Source organism: Ranitomeya imitator, chromosome 7 (assembly GCF_032444005.1).
Source record: "Ranitomeya imitator isolate aRanImi1 chromosome 7, aRanImi1.pri, whole genome shotgun sequence".
In the NCBI taxonomy this organism is placed as follows: Eukaryota; Metazoa; Chordata; class Amphibia; order Anura; family Dendrobatidae; genus Ranitomeya; species Ranitomeya imitator.
In genome coordinates, this window is record NC_091288.1 from 14527671 (window position 1) to 14544028 (window position 16358).

The 16358-nt window shown below is 43.1% G+C and overlaps 1 protein-coding gene across 1 annotated transcript in view; it reads right to left on the bottom strand.

Moving 5' to 3' along the window:
• PRKAG3 (protein kinase AMP-activated non-catalytic subunit gamma 3) overlaps window positions 1–16358 on the bottom strand; it is a 55251-nt gene that overhangs the window by 2778 nt on the left and 36115 nt on the right. The window contains exon 12 of the mRNA XM_069732756.1: window positions 1359–1452. Coding sequence (XP_069588857.1) covers window positions 1359–1452 — 94 coding nt within the window. The remainder of the gene's footprint in view (window positions 1–1358; window positions 1453–16358) is intronic.

The following is a 16358-nucleotide window of genomic DNA, read 5'->3' on the forward strand; positions in this document are numbered from 1 at the left end:
AATAAAGGAAGAGTTTGCAGGACGGGTGACAGAGAACGCAGAAGCCGTGGAGTAAACCCTGAGAGCAGAGAAAGGATTCAGGATGGCAGCCGGAGAAGAAGTCATCGCTGAGTCGCAGGGTTTACGCTGTGCAAGAAGACGGAGACGCGCGTGCAGCCACAGGGGAGGACACAGGAGTTCACAGGTTATTTCAGGGTTAATTTTCTGATTTGGACCCAGAATTAACTTTTTGAAAAAACTTTTTTCAGTTTTGAACGACTTTACAGAATTTATCTGGAAAGAAGAAGTCAAAATAGTAATGACTCCCATCATTGCTGCTGTTCTCCATAGACTCCCAACCTCCCAGCAGAATATAAAACAGGCTCTTGTCTGCTCATGGTTGACCTTCGGGTCCTTATTAAGTCACCTGCAGCCGTGGCAAACTAATTGGCGCCTAATGATCCTGTCGAGTTGAGGAAATTACCCCACGTCTGCCGTGTGACACTTTGTTTCTGCCTCTTTATGAACAACAGGATCTAGAGGCAGCTCCTATGCAAGCTCACTACCAACCACCACCAGCAGAGGGAGCCCAGGAGCCTACTGTTTACCGTGTGCAGGGAGCTCCCTCTAGTGGTGGCTACAGGAAGCCACATTTTATCATGCAGTACTAGCTGTATGCCGGGATTCAGGTCAGATATAAATACTGTAACTGCAGAGCTGTACAACAAGTAATAAGCCCAACTGTGCAAAAACATTGACCTTCAATTTAATGGAGTTCTCTACCTTACAAATCCTAAATTGTTAGGGAGGTCCTCAGTGTGTGGATCACAAAGTGCCCCCCATCATCCCATGGAGACCCCCAAAAGATCTCAATTCTGCCCAAGAGATGAGGATTCTGAACAGCGGACCCTCCTGATAATTCCATCATAGGGGGGATAACAGACGGTTTTCTGAACTGGACAGTTTCCAGGTTTATTCTGCAAATTAGTCACAAAACTGTTACAATCTCTTTTGCAGGCATGCAAATTCACATGCGTCATCCACGATCCATGGCAAAATTCGATTATTTTGCTTCTGCCAAAGACTAAAAGGAAGAAAAATAAGAGGAAGAGAGCAGCCGGCCCGAGACACTTCAGGAGGAAAAACAGAAAGGAAAGCAGAATTTCAGGCAGCGAAGAAAACCTGGTGGCAGCAGAAATGCGACTGTCTGAGGTTCCAGGGGGCAAAGTGCAAGGACGAGCTTTCCAGACAATTCTCACATGGACGCTTGCTCCTGCTTCACACTGTAGGGGGCGTACCTGAGCCTCAGAGAGGAGAAGGAGGTGCAGGGTGAAGGTAGGAAAGAGCCCTCCAGGGTTAGGAATTAAGGGCGTCAATACCTGCGGGGGTTAAAACCAGGGCTTGTAGGATGTCAGAGAGGGACACGATCCCAAGGAGCCGACGTTCCTCATCCACCAGAACCAAGCGATGAACCTGCAGAAGGAAGGACAATTATGGAGAACAGGATGCCACCACCAATATCTGCATAGCTGCTATAACCTGGGCATATCCTGTATATAATAATATATGTACAGCCGCTATAACCTGGGCATATCCTGGGTATAATAATATATGTACAGCCGGTATAACCTGGGCATATCCTGGGTATAATAATATATGTACAGCCGGCATAACCTGGGCATCTCCTGTATATGATAATATATGTACAGCCGGTATAACCTGAGCATCTCCTGTATATAATTATATATGTACAGCTGGTATAACCTGGGCATCTCCTGTGTATAATAATATATGTACAGCCGGTATAACCTGGGTATCTCCGGTATATAATTATATATGTACAGCTGGTATAACCTGGGCATCTCCTGTATATAATTATATATGTACAGCTGGTATAACCTGGGCATCTCCTGTATATAATTACTGTATATATGTACAGCTGGTATAACCTGGGTATCTCCTGTATATAATTATATATGTACAGCCGGTATAACCTGGGTACCTCCTGTATATAATTAATGTATATATGTACAGCTGGTATAACCTGGGTATCTCCTGTATATAATTATATATGTACAGCCGGTATAACCTGGGTATCTCCTGTATATAATTACTGTATATATGTACAACTGGTATAACCTGGGTATCTCCTGTATATAATTATATATGTACAGCCGGTATAACCTGGGTACCTCCTGTATATAATTAATGTATATATGTACAGCTGGTATAACCTGGGTATCTCCTGTATATAATTATATATGTACAGCCGGTATAACCTGGGTATCTCCTGTACATAATTACTGTATATATGTACAGCTGGTATAACCTGGGTATCTCCTGTATATACTTATATATGTACAGCCGGTATAACCTGGGTATCTCCTGTATATAATTACTGTATATATGTACAGCTGGTATAACCTGGGTATCTCCTGTATATACTTATATATGTACAGCCGGTATAACCTGGGTATCTCCTGTATATAATTACTGTATATATATACAGCTGGTATAACCTGGGTATCTCCTGTATATAATTATATATGTACAGCTGGTATAACCTGGGTATCTTCTGTATATACCGGTAATTATATATGTACAGCTGGTATAACCTGGGAATCTCCTGTATATAATTATATATGTACAGCTGGTATAACCTGGGTATCTCCTGTATATAATTATATATGTACAGCTGGTATAACCTGGGCATCTCCTGTATATAATTATATATGTACAGCTGGTATAACCTGGGCATCTCCTGTATATAATTACTGTATATATGTACAGCTGGTATAACCTGGGTATCTCCTGTATATAATTATATATGTACAGCCAGTATAACCTGGGTATCTCCTGTATATAATTACTGTATATATGTACAGCTGGTATAACCTGGGTATCTCCTGTATATAATTATATATGTACAGCCGGTATAACCTGGGTACCTCCTGTATATAAATACTGTATATATATACAGCTGGTATAACCTGGGTATCTCCTGTATATAATTATATATGTACAGCCAGTATAACCTGGGTATCTCCTGTATATAATTACTGTATATATGTACAGCTGGTATAACCTGGGTATCTCCTGTATATAATTATATATGTACAGCTGGTATAACCTGGGCATCTCCTGTATATAATTACTGTATATATGTACAGCTGGTATAACCTGGGTATCTCCTGTATATAATTATATATGTACAGCCAGTATAACCTGGGTATCTCCTGTATATAATTACTGTATATATGTACAGCTGGTATAACCTGGGTATCTCCTGTATATAATTATATATGTACAGCTGGTATAACCTGGGTATCTTCTGTATATACCGGTAATTATATATGTACAGCTGGTATAACCTGGGTATCTCCTGTATATAATTATATATGTACAGCTTGTATAACCTGGGCATCTCCTGCATATAATTATATATGTACAGCTGGTATAACCTGGGTATCTCCTGTATATACTTATATATGTACAGCCGGTATAACCTGGGTATCTCCTGTATATAATTACTGTATATATATACAGCTGGTATAACCTGGGTATCTCCTGTATATAATTATATATGTACAGCTGGTATAACCTGAGTATCTTCTGTATATACCGGTAATTATATATGTACAGCTGGTATAACCTGGACATCTCCTGTATATAATTATATATGTACAGCCGGTATAACCTGGGTATCTCCTGTATATAATTACTGTATATATGTACAGCTGGTATAACCTGGGTATCTCCTGTATATAATTACTTTATATATGTACAGCTGGTATAACCTGAGTATCTCCTGTATATACTTATATATGTACAGCCGGTATAACCTGGGTATCTCCTGTATATAATTACTGTATATATATATATATATATATATATATATATATATATATATATATATATATATATACACAGCTGGTATAACCTGGGTATCTCCTGTATATAATTATATATGTACAGCTGGTATAACCTGGGTATCTCTTGTATATAATTATATATGTACAGCTGGTATAACCTGGGCATCTCCTGTATATAATTACTGTATATATGTACAGCTGGTATAACCTGGGTATCTCCTGTATATAATTATATATGTACAGCCGGTATAACCTGGGTATCTCCTGTATATAATTACTGTATATATGTACAGCTGGTATAACCTGGGTATCTCCTGTATATAATTATATATGTACAGCCGGTATAACCTGGGTACCTCCTGTATATAATTACTGTATATATGTACAGCTGGTATAACCTGGGCATCTCCTGCATATAATTATATATGTACAGCTGGTATAACCTGGGTATCTCCTGTATATAATTATATATGTACAGCTGGTATAACCTGGGTATCTCCTGTATATAATTATATATGTACACCTTGTATAACCTGGGCATCTCCTGTATATAATTATATATGTACAGCTGGTATAACCTGGACATCTCCTGTATATAATTATATATGTACAGCTGGAATAACCTGAGTATCTCCTGTATATAATTATATATGTACAGCTGGTATAACCTGGGTATATTCTATATGTTATTATATATGTACAGCTGGAATAACCTGGGTATCTCCTGTATATAATTACTGTATATATGTACAGCTGGTATAACTTGGGTATCTCCTGTATATAATTACTGTATATATGCAGTCAATATGGCCACCACTGAACCCCATCAGCAGCACCGTAGCCCACCCAAGACATCACAAAGTCCTGATACTGTCCTAATAATGGACTCAAATCCTGAAACCAGAGAGATGGAAGAGAGAACAGAACCAGCCACCAGCAAAGCCAGCACCACAGACCCTCGTCAGCAGCACCGTAGCCCACCCAAGACATCACAAAGTCCTGATATTGTCCTAATAATGGACTCAAATGGGAAGTACCTAAATACACAGCGGCTATTCCCAGGAAAACAGGTCCGTACAATCCGCTGTGCAAGTATTGAACAGGTGACAGAGGTCATCAGTAGACCACGGTTTACCAACCCAAAGCACATTATTATACACACGGGTACAAACAATCGGCCAGACCAGCAGATCGCAGAACAACTGATCAACCTGGCAAAGATGGCAAACCTAAAATTCCGGGACAGTAAAATCATTCTGTCATCGCTGCTTCCAAGAAAGGACATACCCAGGCAAACCACCCAAGCCATCAATGCAGAACTGACTGAAAAGATCAAGACTGTGCCAAACGTGACCCTGGCACAACACCTCTCCATAAACAACAGTCACCTGCACGATGATAAACACCTCAACAAACAAGGGGTCAGCCTCCTGGCCAAAGAGCTGAAGGACATCGTGCTAAACAGAGACCCCGGGCCTGGATTCAACAGTGGCCATAATCACACTGAAAGACCCCCGAGAACGATAAAGCAGAAAACCCCAAGGCTACCTCCTGGAGCTGGAAACAAAGCTCTTCACCCAGTGTCAGACCATCGGAGGTGGAGACCTCCACCGAGGACACCACCAAGCCCACACAGATACATGCAGAGCAGAGATAGGGATGAGATAATAAACCTGCTCAATGCACTGCGCAGAATAATAATGTGACCGGATGGAACCAAGCACCACTATAAAACTGTCAGAAATCCAGTTTGTCCCACACAGCCATACTCATTACAAGGTATATACACACAAACCACACAGAAGAATGTCTTCACTTACAATCAGCAGCTGGAATATCCAGGGTCTCAACGCCTCAACCTTTGGATCTAAAACAAAGGACCCTGATTTTATACAAAGTATGAAAAATATAGACATTCAGATCCTCCTGGAAACATGGACCAGAGCCGAAAACGAATCCCTGGTGCCTATTGGATACAAGGAATTCTTGGTCCATGCCCAGAAAAATAAAAACATCAAACAGGGCCGGGGCTCAGGAGGAGTAGCGATCTGGTATAAAGAGGAGCTCCACCAGTACATCAAACCGGTGAAGAAAGGAGGCAGCCACATATGGATCAGAATCAGCAGCTCCATGCTCACCTGTCAGTCTGATGTCCACCTCTGTGCCACCTATATACCACCGCCAGAGTCCCCCTACTTCAATCCAGACTGCTTCGAGATCTTACAAAGAGAAGCCGCCCATTATCAGGCCCTGGGCAAAGTTCTCATCTTTGGAGACCTCAATGCAAGAACAGGGAGAGAGAGAGACTTCCTGACCACGGATGGAAACATCTACATACTTGGAGCAGAGAATGACGGCCAAGACCCTGTACACACTGAGAGAAACAGCTATGACAGTACAGTCAACAAAAGTGGCAGAAAGCTCCTGAACGTATGTAAAAGTTTAGGACTTCATATCCTTAATGGACGATGCAAGGGTGACTCCTTAGGAAGGTATACACTAAACTCCCATGTAGGGAGGAGTGTAGTTGATTACGCCATTACAGACATGAACCTGGCAGATGTCAGCGCCTTCATAGTCACCCCACAAACGCACCTGTCAGACCACAGCCAACTTCTTCTGTACATAAAATCTACAGAGAAACCATCCACTCAGAAGCCACAGCAGAGCGGCCTCTTCACCCGGCCTCCATCCTATAAATGGTCCAAAATGTCGGCACTAAGATATAAAGAAGCTTCCAGAAGACCTGAAATACAGCGGATGCTCCACCACTTCTACAACCTTGAGTACATGCCAAACCCAGAGGGAGTGAACCAAGCAGCAAAGGACCTCAACAATATATTCTACGCAATGGCCAGACTGTCCGACCTTAAAAAAGTCGACTACAAGAGACCAAAAGAAACACAGGTCAATGGCTGGTTTGACAGAGAATGTAAAGCTGTACGGAAGACCCTGAGAACAGCCTCCAACAAGAAACACAGAGACCCCAACCACCTGGGTCTGAGGGAAGCCTATGACTCCATACAAAAGCAGTACAAAACCATCCTCAGGAGGAAGAAGCAGAGTTACATCTCTACGAAGCTCAATCAACTTCAAGACGCCCTCCAAGACCACTCCTTCTGGGAACTATGGAACCACATGGGCACCAAAGACAAGAAAAACAACAACCATATCCAAAATGGCAACCTCTGGCTCCAATACTTCAGAGACCTCTATAAAGACATTCCAAAGGAAGGACTAAGCCAAGAACAGGAAAACATAATGGCGAAACTAAAAGCAATGGAGGAAAAAATCAAAAACTTCCAAAACCCGGTGGATACACCTATAACACTACAGGAAGTAACCGAGAGACTCTCCTCCATAAGAAGTAGAAAAGCCGGTGGCCTAGATGGAATCCTACCAGAAATGCTGAAGTACAGCCCACCAGAAATACAGGCTGCAATGGTTAAACTCTTCAATATTGTACTGAGTGCCGGCTACTTCCCTCGTACCTGGAACCAAGGCCTCATCACACCCATCCACAAGAGTGGGGACAGGTATGACCCAGCCAACTACAGAGGCATATGCGTCAGCAGCAACCTGGGAAAACTGTTCAACAGTATCCTGAACAAGAGGATCCTCACCTTCCTCACCGAGCACAACGTCCTCAACAAGAGCCAAGCAGGGTTCATGCCGAACCACCGCACCACTGACCACATCTATACTCTGCACAGCCTCATTCAGAGACACATCTACAATACAAAGAATGGGAAGATATACGCCTGCTTTGTGGACTTTAAAAAGGCCTTTGATTCAGTGTGGCACCCGGGCTTATTCCTGAAACTGCTGGAGAGTGGAATAGGAGGAAAGACCTACGATGTCATCAAAAGCTCCTACACCGAGAGCAGCTGCAGCGTGAGTGTGAGCGGCAAAAGAACGGCTTTTTTCCAGCAGAGCCGCGGAGTAAGACAAGGCTGCAGCCTAAGCCCAACGCTCTTCAACATCTACATCAACGAGCTGGCTACCGCCCTGGAATCCTCCTCAGCACCAGGACTCACCCTCCACGACGCTCAGGTGAAATTCCTGCTGTATGCAGATGACCTGCTGCTGCTGTCACCAACCGAGAAAGGCCTCCAGGACAACCTGAAAATCCTAGAGAAATTCAGCTCCACCTGGGCCCTACCGGTCAACCTAAAGAAAACCAACACCATGGTGTTCCAGAGGAGAAAGAGAAGATCAGACCAACACCCATCATTTATCCTCAACAACTGCGACCTCACAGGAACGGACAAATATACCTACCTGGGCCTAGAGATTCACCGGTCAGGGAACTTCAAACAAGCCATAGAGACCCTGAAAGACAAGGCCTGCAAAACCTTCTATGCCATCCGAAGGACACTCTACCAGGGGCTGGCTGGCACTTTTTAGCCTGGGGGGCAATCACAAGGCAGTGGCCCACCAGTTGCGGTGGACCACCCCTGCCCTGCTTATCTCTGGTCCCTGCATTAAAGCAGCAGAAATAACATGCTTTAAAAAATGGGAAGGTATATAGATATGGGAACAGAACGGAGCTTGCTGAATAGATACTGCAACAGAAGCAAGCTGACTGCATAGACACGAGAATGGAACTAAGATTACTACATACGGTACATACCTGAACTGAAATGAGCTTACAAAAAAGACATGTGAGCAGAATCAAGCTTACTACAAAGCTATGGGAAAAGAACGGAGCTTACTACAGAGATAAGGGAGCAGAACCAAGCTTTCACCTACTAAGTCTACTACGTAGATAGAGCAATAAAACCAAGACTCCTACGTAGATATGGGAACAGAACCAAGCTTACCGCATACATATGGTACCAGAATCTAGATTATTATATTTATACAGTGCCAGAACCAAGCTTACTGCTTACATATGGTACTATAACTGAGCTGATTTACAAACATACATACAACTCCAGAAACACGGACATGTAAAACACACAGTATGGCAGGGGTGTTGCTAGGGTCATAAAAGATCAGGGGCCCAAACCCCAAAGTGCATGTCTCCCTATACGACCCCCCTCTAGCTATTTAAAATAGCATCTATACATGTATAATTACAGTATATACTGTTGCTAACCAAAAACACACAATGCAATGACCAATATTATAAAATTACGGCTATAAAATGCCAAATAATACGGCTACACAATGTCAACTACCATAACCACTACACAGCGAATACATATTATCATATTGCCATTACCTCTACATAACAAAACACTTTATATAAATACCAATGACACCACTATACAGCTTCTACTACATAATGACTGAAACACATTAAGCTGTTACTAAATAAAAAAAAGAAAACAAAAATGCTACTAAAGAGCAATAATACCACCTTATAGTAACCATATATTGGTAGATCCCAGCCCTGCACATACATGTGATTACAGTACAGTCCTATATAGTAACTTACAGATGACGTTTTTTTCTGATTCAGGTGCCCCTATGAAAACTATTAATTTCCCTATTTATAACAAATAATGTCCTCTGGGTTCCCAACCAGCTCTTTATACAGTGGGTGCAGAAAGTATTCAGACCCCTTTACATTTTTCACTCTTTGTTTCATTACAGCCATTTGGTAAATTAAAAAAAGTTTATTTTTTTCACATTAATGTACACTCTGCACCCCATCTTGACTGAAAAAAACCCTGAAATGTAGAAATTTTTACAAATTTATGAAAAAGCAAAAACTGAAATATCACATGGTCATAAGTATTCAGACACTTTGCTCAGTATTGAGTCTTCTTGGGAATGATGCAACAAGTTTTTCACACCTGGATTTGGGGATCCTCTGCCATTCTTCCTTGTAGATCCTCTCCAGTTCCGTCAGGTTGGATGGTGAACATTGGTGGACAGCCATTTTCAGGTCTCTCCAAAGATGACCATTGGGTTTAGGTCAGGGTTCTTGCTGGGCTAGTCAAGAATGGTCACAGAGTTGTTCTGAAGCCACTCCCTTGTTATTTTAGCTGTGTGCTTAGGGTCATTGTCTTGTTGGAAGGTGTACCTTCAGCCAAGTCTGAGGTCCAGAGCACTCTGGAAGAGGTTTTCATCCAGGATATCTCTGTACTTGGCCGCATTCATGTTTCCTTCAATGACAACCAGTCGTCCTGTCCCTACAGCTGAAAAACACCCCCATAGCATGATGCTGCCACCACCATGTTTCACTGTTGGGATTGTATTGGGCAGGTGATGAGCAGTGCCTGGTTTTCTCCACACATACCGCTTAGAATTATCACCAAAAAGTTCTATCTTCATCTCATCAGACCAGAGAATCTTATTTCTCACAGTCTGGGAGTCCTTCATGTGTTTTTTTTTAGCAAACTATTGGGGCTTTCCTATGTCTTGCACTGAGGAGAGGCTTCTGTCTGGCCACTCTGCCATAAAGGCCTGACTGGTGGAGGGCTGCAGTGATAGGTGACTTTGTGGAACTTTCTCCCATCTCCCTACTGCATCTCTGGAGCTCAGCCACAGTGATCTTGGTATTCTTTACTTCTCTCACCGAGGCTTTTCTCCCACGATTGCTCAGTTTGGCTGGACGGCCAGGTCTAGGAAGACTTCTGGTGGTCCCAAACTTCTTCCATTTATAAGCGACTGTTCTATAAGGAACCTTGAGAACTGCAGAAATTCTGTTGTAACCTTGGCCAGATCTGTGCCTTACCACAATTCTGTCTCTGAGCTCCTTGGCCAGTTCCTTTGACCTCATGATTCTCATTCGGTCTGACATGCACTGTGAGGTCTTATATAGACAGGTGTGTGCCTTTCCAAATCAAGTCCTATCAGTTTACAAAGCTGGACTCCAATGAAGGAGTAGAACCATCTCAAGGAGGATCACTAGGAAATGGACAGCATGTGACCTAAATATGAGTGTCTGAGCAAAGGGTCTGAATACTTATGACCATGTGATATTTCAGTATTTCTGTTTTATTAAATTAGCAAAAATTTCTACCTTCCTGTTTTTTTTTCAGTCAAGATGGTGTGCAGAGTGCACATTAATGAGAAAAAAATGAAGATTTTTGAATTTACCAAATTGTTGCAATAAACCAAAAAGTGAAAAATTTAAAGGGGTCTGAATACTTTCCGTACCCACTATCTATACAGGATAATATGTGAGTGGTGTATATTACACAATGACTACAGACATCAGATATTACACCAGTCACATATCCAGTATATGCCATCAGATGTCTGTGCAGGTAGTATATTACATATAGTATACAGGATATGTAACTGGTGGGTGATATGTCTACAAACATCAGATGTCATATACAGGATAGTATGTGACTGGTATACTGTATATAATACTACGAGTACAGACATCAGGTATTTGACTATCACATACAATATTATCTACTATATAACATCTGATGTCTGTACACATAGTATAAGGGTATGTTTCCATGGTCCGGAAACGTAGCGCTTTGGACGCAGCGGATACCCCGCTCCGCCCAAAGTCCCCCTTTGTACGCGTGGTGATTCCGCCTGTGTTCATTGAGCACATGCGCATGAGGAATCACCGCATCCTGTACATAGAGTGGGTTAGTTATCTTGCAGAGACGGAGCTGTTCCTAGATCGTGGGAACTTTCCTAGAAAGCTCCCTGGCTTGAGTTCATATGAGGACAACCAGCAGAGGGCGCCCTCTTATGATCTCGAGCCTGGGAGCTTTCTAGGAAACTTCCCACGATCTAGGAACAACCAGCAGAGGGTGCCTCACCGCAAATGCAGGTAAATATAGGTCAATGACCTACTTTTACCTACATTCTCCGGGGTTTTGCAGACAGGAGTAGCTCTGCATTAGCAGAACTCCTGGCTGCAAAATATTTTAACCCCTTCAGATGGATTTACATCGTTGGACGTGACAGATCCTCGGAAGGTATGGATATTGTTGGTTTATTATTTTTTTTGTATTTACAGATCGAGGGTCTTCAGTGAGTGGATTGAGAGTAGAATAAATTAATACAACAACCTTTGTGATTTTTTCATTAAATTAATTTTTAATAATGTGTGTGTGTTTTTTTTTTAACCCTTTACTAGTATTGAATTAATAATGGATAGGTGTCATAATTGACGCCTCTCCATTATTAATTTGGCTTAATGTCACCTTACAATAGCAAGGTGGCATTAACCCTTCATTACCCCATATCCCACCGCTACACGGGAATGGGAAGAGAGTGGCCAAGTGCCAGAATAGGCGCATCTTCCAGATGTGCCTTTTCTGGGGTGGCTGGGGGCAGATGTTTTTAGCCAGGGGGGGGGGGCAATAACCGTGGACCCACTCCAGGCTATTAATATCTGCCCTCAGTCACTGGCTTTACTACTCTGGTGGAGAAAATGGCGCGGGAGCCAACGGCAATTTTTTCCGCCATTTAACCCTTTAATTTACTAGCTAGAACGGCCAAATTTTGCATAGACACACTACTAACATTAGTAGTGTGGAATATGCAAAAAAAATGGTGATATGAGATGGTTTACTGTATGTAACTATGTCACATATCATGTCGGGTTTAGGAAGGAGAAAGCAAAAGTCGGTAATTGAATTACCGGCTTTCTGCTATATCGCGCTGGATGAAATAATAATATATATACATATATGTGTCTACTGACATATATATACATATATACCTATTCTATGTGTACACATTTATTCTATCTATTCTACTGTAAGCTGTCAGTGTGATTTTACTGTACACCGCACTGAATTACCGGCTTTTCTCTCTAACACCGCTGCGTATTTCTCGCAAGTCACACTGCTGGTCCGTGTGTAATCCGTATTTTTGGGGCTTCCATAGACTTTCATTGACGTTTTATTTGCGCAATACGGTGACAAACGCAGCATGCTGCGATTTTCTACGGCCGTAGAAAGCCGTATAATACTGATCAGTAAAATACGGCAGATAGGAGCAGGGGCATAGAGAATAATTGTGCCGTATGTTTTGCGAGTTTTATGGACGTAGTTTCTGCGCTCTTACGTCCGTAAAACTCGCAAGTGTGACGCCGGCCTTAGTCTGAGTGAAATATGCAGCAAATGCACTGATAAAAGTGATATGCTGAAGATTTACATATCTACCAAATCTGCAAGGAAAAAACATAAGGAATGTTTGCACGAGACATCAGGATTCTCAGTCACTTGATGGCATTAGGAATCCCTTTCGGTTTGGTGACAAATCAGTTCAGAAAAATCTGCGACAATCTGCAGCGTGTGCACAGGCCCTAACACATACAACATAACATATAAGTGGCATTTGATATACTGTTAGGCCGGGTTCACATTAGTGTTTGAGTCCCCAGCGTGGTGCTGCGGACTTGTTTCCTTAAGCTCTGCCTACTTCCACATGCGTCCTGTCTACCTATCTTTAACATTGTGTACGCAGAGACATGTGTTGTATGCGGTGCGACGTTTTGATGTGCCTGCCGAACGCAACATGTTGCATTTTCTTCTGTTCTAAGGGGACGTCAAAATGATGCACGCGGATGCATCCACATACAATGCATGTCCCTGCGTACACAATGTTAATAGGTACGCAGGACGCATGCAGAGTAGGTGGAACTTAAGGAAAGAAGTCGCAGCACCACGCAGGGAACTCAAACGCTAATGTGAACTTAGCCTTATACAGTATACGCATTTCTGTATGTACATACAGATCTAACATAGTGTGTACACGGTATAACCTCTGATCTCTGTATTATTCTTTGTACCAGGCTCAGGCTGGATCAGTCCAGGGCAGGATTCAGTATTGTGTCTCTGGTCACTCTGAAGTACAGGGATGGAGATTTATTGCAGGAGATTGAACTTTCCTGCAGATCTGGTGACCCTGGAGCTGATAACCTGTCACTGACAGGGCGACCCTGAAAGTTCACTCTCCTGCAATAAATCTCAGTGATCAGCAGAGCGGCCGCTGACTATATACAGGAGCGGCCCTGGACTTATCAGCGTCCCCTGCTCACCACACAAGCTCTACAGCACTCACCATCAGGTCTCCTGTCTGAGCCGCCCACAAGCTCCTCTCCGGCCGGAAGAAGATATACAGCCGCGCTCCCCCACTCCAGCAGAGCAGACGGCCGCACACAGGGAGCTGTGCCTGCGTCTGTGTCTCCTCCACTGTGATGCCGCCTGCACAGATAAAACAAGGCGGCCCCCTGGCAGCCTTAATCAGCTGCTTAGTGACCGGCCCAGGGGGCAAATGCCCCTCTTCCACCTGGGCCAGTCCGCCCCTGCACTCTACCATCTGAAGCCACCAGTGAGGGTCTGGCTAAAAATCTTCGACTCCATCATCGCCCCAATCCTCCTGTATGGCAGCGAAGTCTGGGGTCCTCACACCTACCCAGACTGGTCAAAGTGGGACTCCAGTCCAACAGAAATATTCCACCTGGAATTCTGCAAGCACCTTCTCCAGGTCCATCGGAGCACCTCCAACAGTGCTTGTCGGGCCGAGCTGGGCAGATTCCCTCTACACCTAACAGTTCTAAAGAGGGCGCTGTCATTCCGGGCTCACCTGCATAGGAGCAATCCAAGCTCCCATCACCATAAAGCCCTGATACATGTAGGTGAAACAGAAAAACCAGAACCCCCGGAACAGCCCAGCCAAACCCAACCGGAGCAGAACACCAATCACAACAACCTGACAAAAGCCGGAATTAGGAAGATGGCAGATGAAGGCCAGGAGAGGTATGTCAGTGACTGGAAGAATGATATCATCAGCTCACAGAAACTGACCATGTACCGGAGCCTACAGAGAGACTACAGACTGGCCCCATATCTGGAGAAACTCCCGGACCCCAGAGACCGCCAGATCCTGAGCCGATATAGACTCAGCGCCCACAGTCTGGCCATCGAATGTGGCCGACACAGGCAGAGCTACAAGCCCAGGGAGGAAAGACTGTGCCAACACTGTGATCAGGAGGCCATAGAGGACGAAACCCACTTCCTGCTACACTGCTCCAAATACTCAGCAGTGAGGGACACTCACTTCAGGAGACTCTCACATCTCTTCCCAGACTTCATCACCATGAAGGAGGAAGAGAAAACATATATCTTGCTGGGAGAAGAAGAGAGAGCGGTGGAGATAGCAGCGCGGTATGTGAGCGAATGCCATAGACTGCGAGAAAGAGAACTATGATGCCATGGACTATAGCCCCCAACCTGGATCTGCCCCATCCACCTCCCCTATGCCATGGACTATAGCCCCCACAATGGACCTGCCCCATCCACCTCCCCTATGCCATGGACTATAGCCCCCAACCTGAACCTGCCCCATCCACCTCCCCTATGCCATGGACTATAGCCCCCAACCTGGATCTGCCCCATCCACCTCCCCTATGCCATGGACTATAGCCCCCAACCTGGATCTGCCCCATCCACCTCCCCCCACAGCTCCTACCCAACATCCCCTCAGTCCCTATCCCTATTGCCTCTATACACTTGCTTTGGCAAAACTGATGTGTATTTGGTCCTGCCAATAAAGCTTCTTTGAATCTTGAATCTTGAATCTTGAATCTATATGTACAGCTGGTATAACCTGGGTATCTCCTGTATATAATTATATATGTACAGCCGGTATAACCTGGGTATATTCTATACGTAATTATATATGTACAGCCGGTATAACCTGGGTATATTCTATATGTAATTATATATGTACAGCCGGTATAACCTGGGTATCTCCTGAATATAATTACTGTATATATGTAAAGCTGGTATAACCTGGGCATCTCCTGCATATAATTATATATGTACAGCTGGTATAACCTGGGTATCTCCTGTATATAATTATATATGTACAGCCGGTATAACCTGGGTATCTCCTGTATATAATTACTGTATATATATATATATATATATATATATATATATACACAGCTGGTATAACCTGGGTATCTCCTGTATATAATTATATATGTACAGCTGGTATAACCTGGGTATCTCTTGTATATAATTATATATGTACAGCTGGTATAACCTGGGCATCTCCTGTATATAATTACTGTATATATGTACAGCTGGTATAACCTGGGTATCTCCTGTATATAATTATATATGTACAGCCGGTATAACCTGGGTATCTCCTGTATATAATTACTGTATATATGTACAGCTGGTATAACCTGGGCATCTCCTGCATATAATTATATATGTACAGCTGGTATAACCTGGGTATCTCCTGTATATAATTATATATGTACAGCTGGTATAACCTGGGTATCTCCTGTATATAATTATATATGTACACCTTGTATAACCTGGGCATCTCCTGTATATAATTATATATGTACAGCTGGTATAACCTGGACATCTCCTGTATATAATTATATATGTACAGCTGGAATAACCTGAGTATCTCCTGTATATAATTATATATGTACAGCTGGTATAACCTGGGTATATTCTATATGTTATTATATATGTACAGCTGGAATAACCTGGGTATCTCCTGTATATAATTACTGTATATATGTACAGCTGGTATAACTTGGGTATCTCC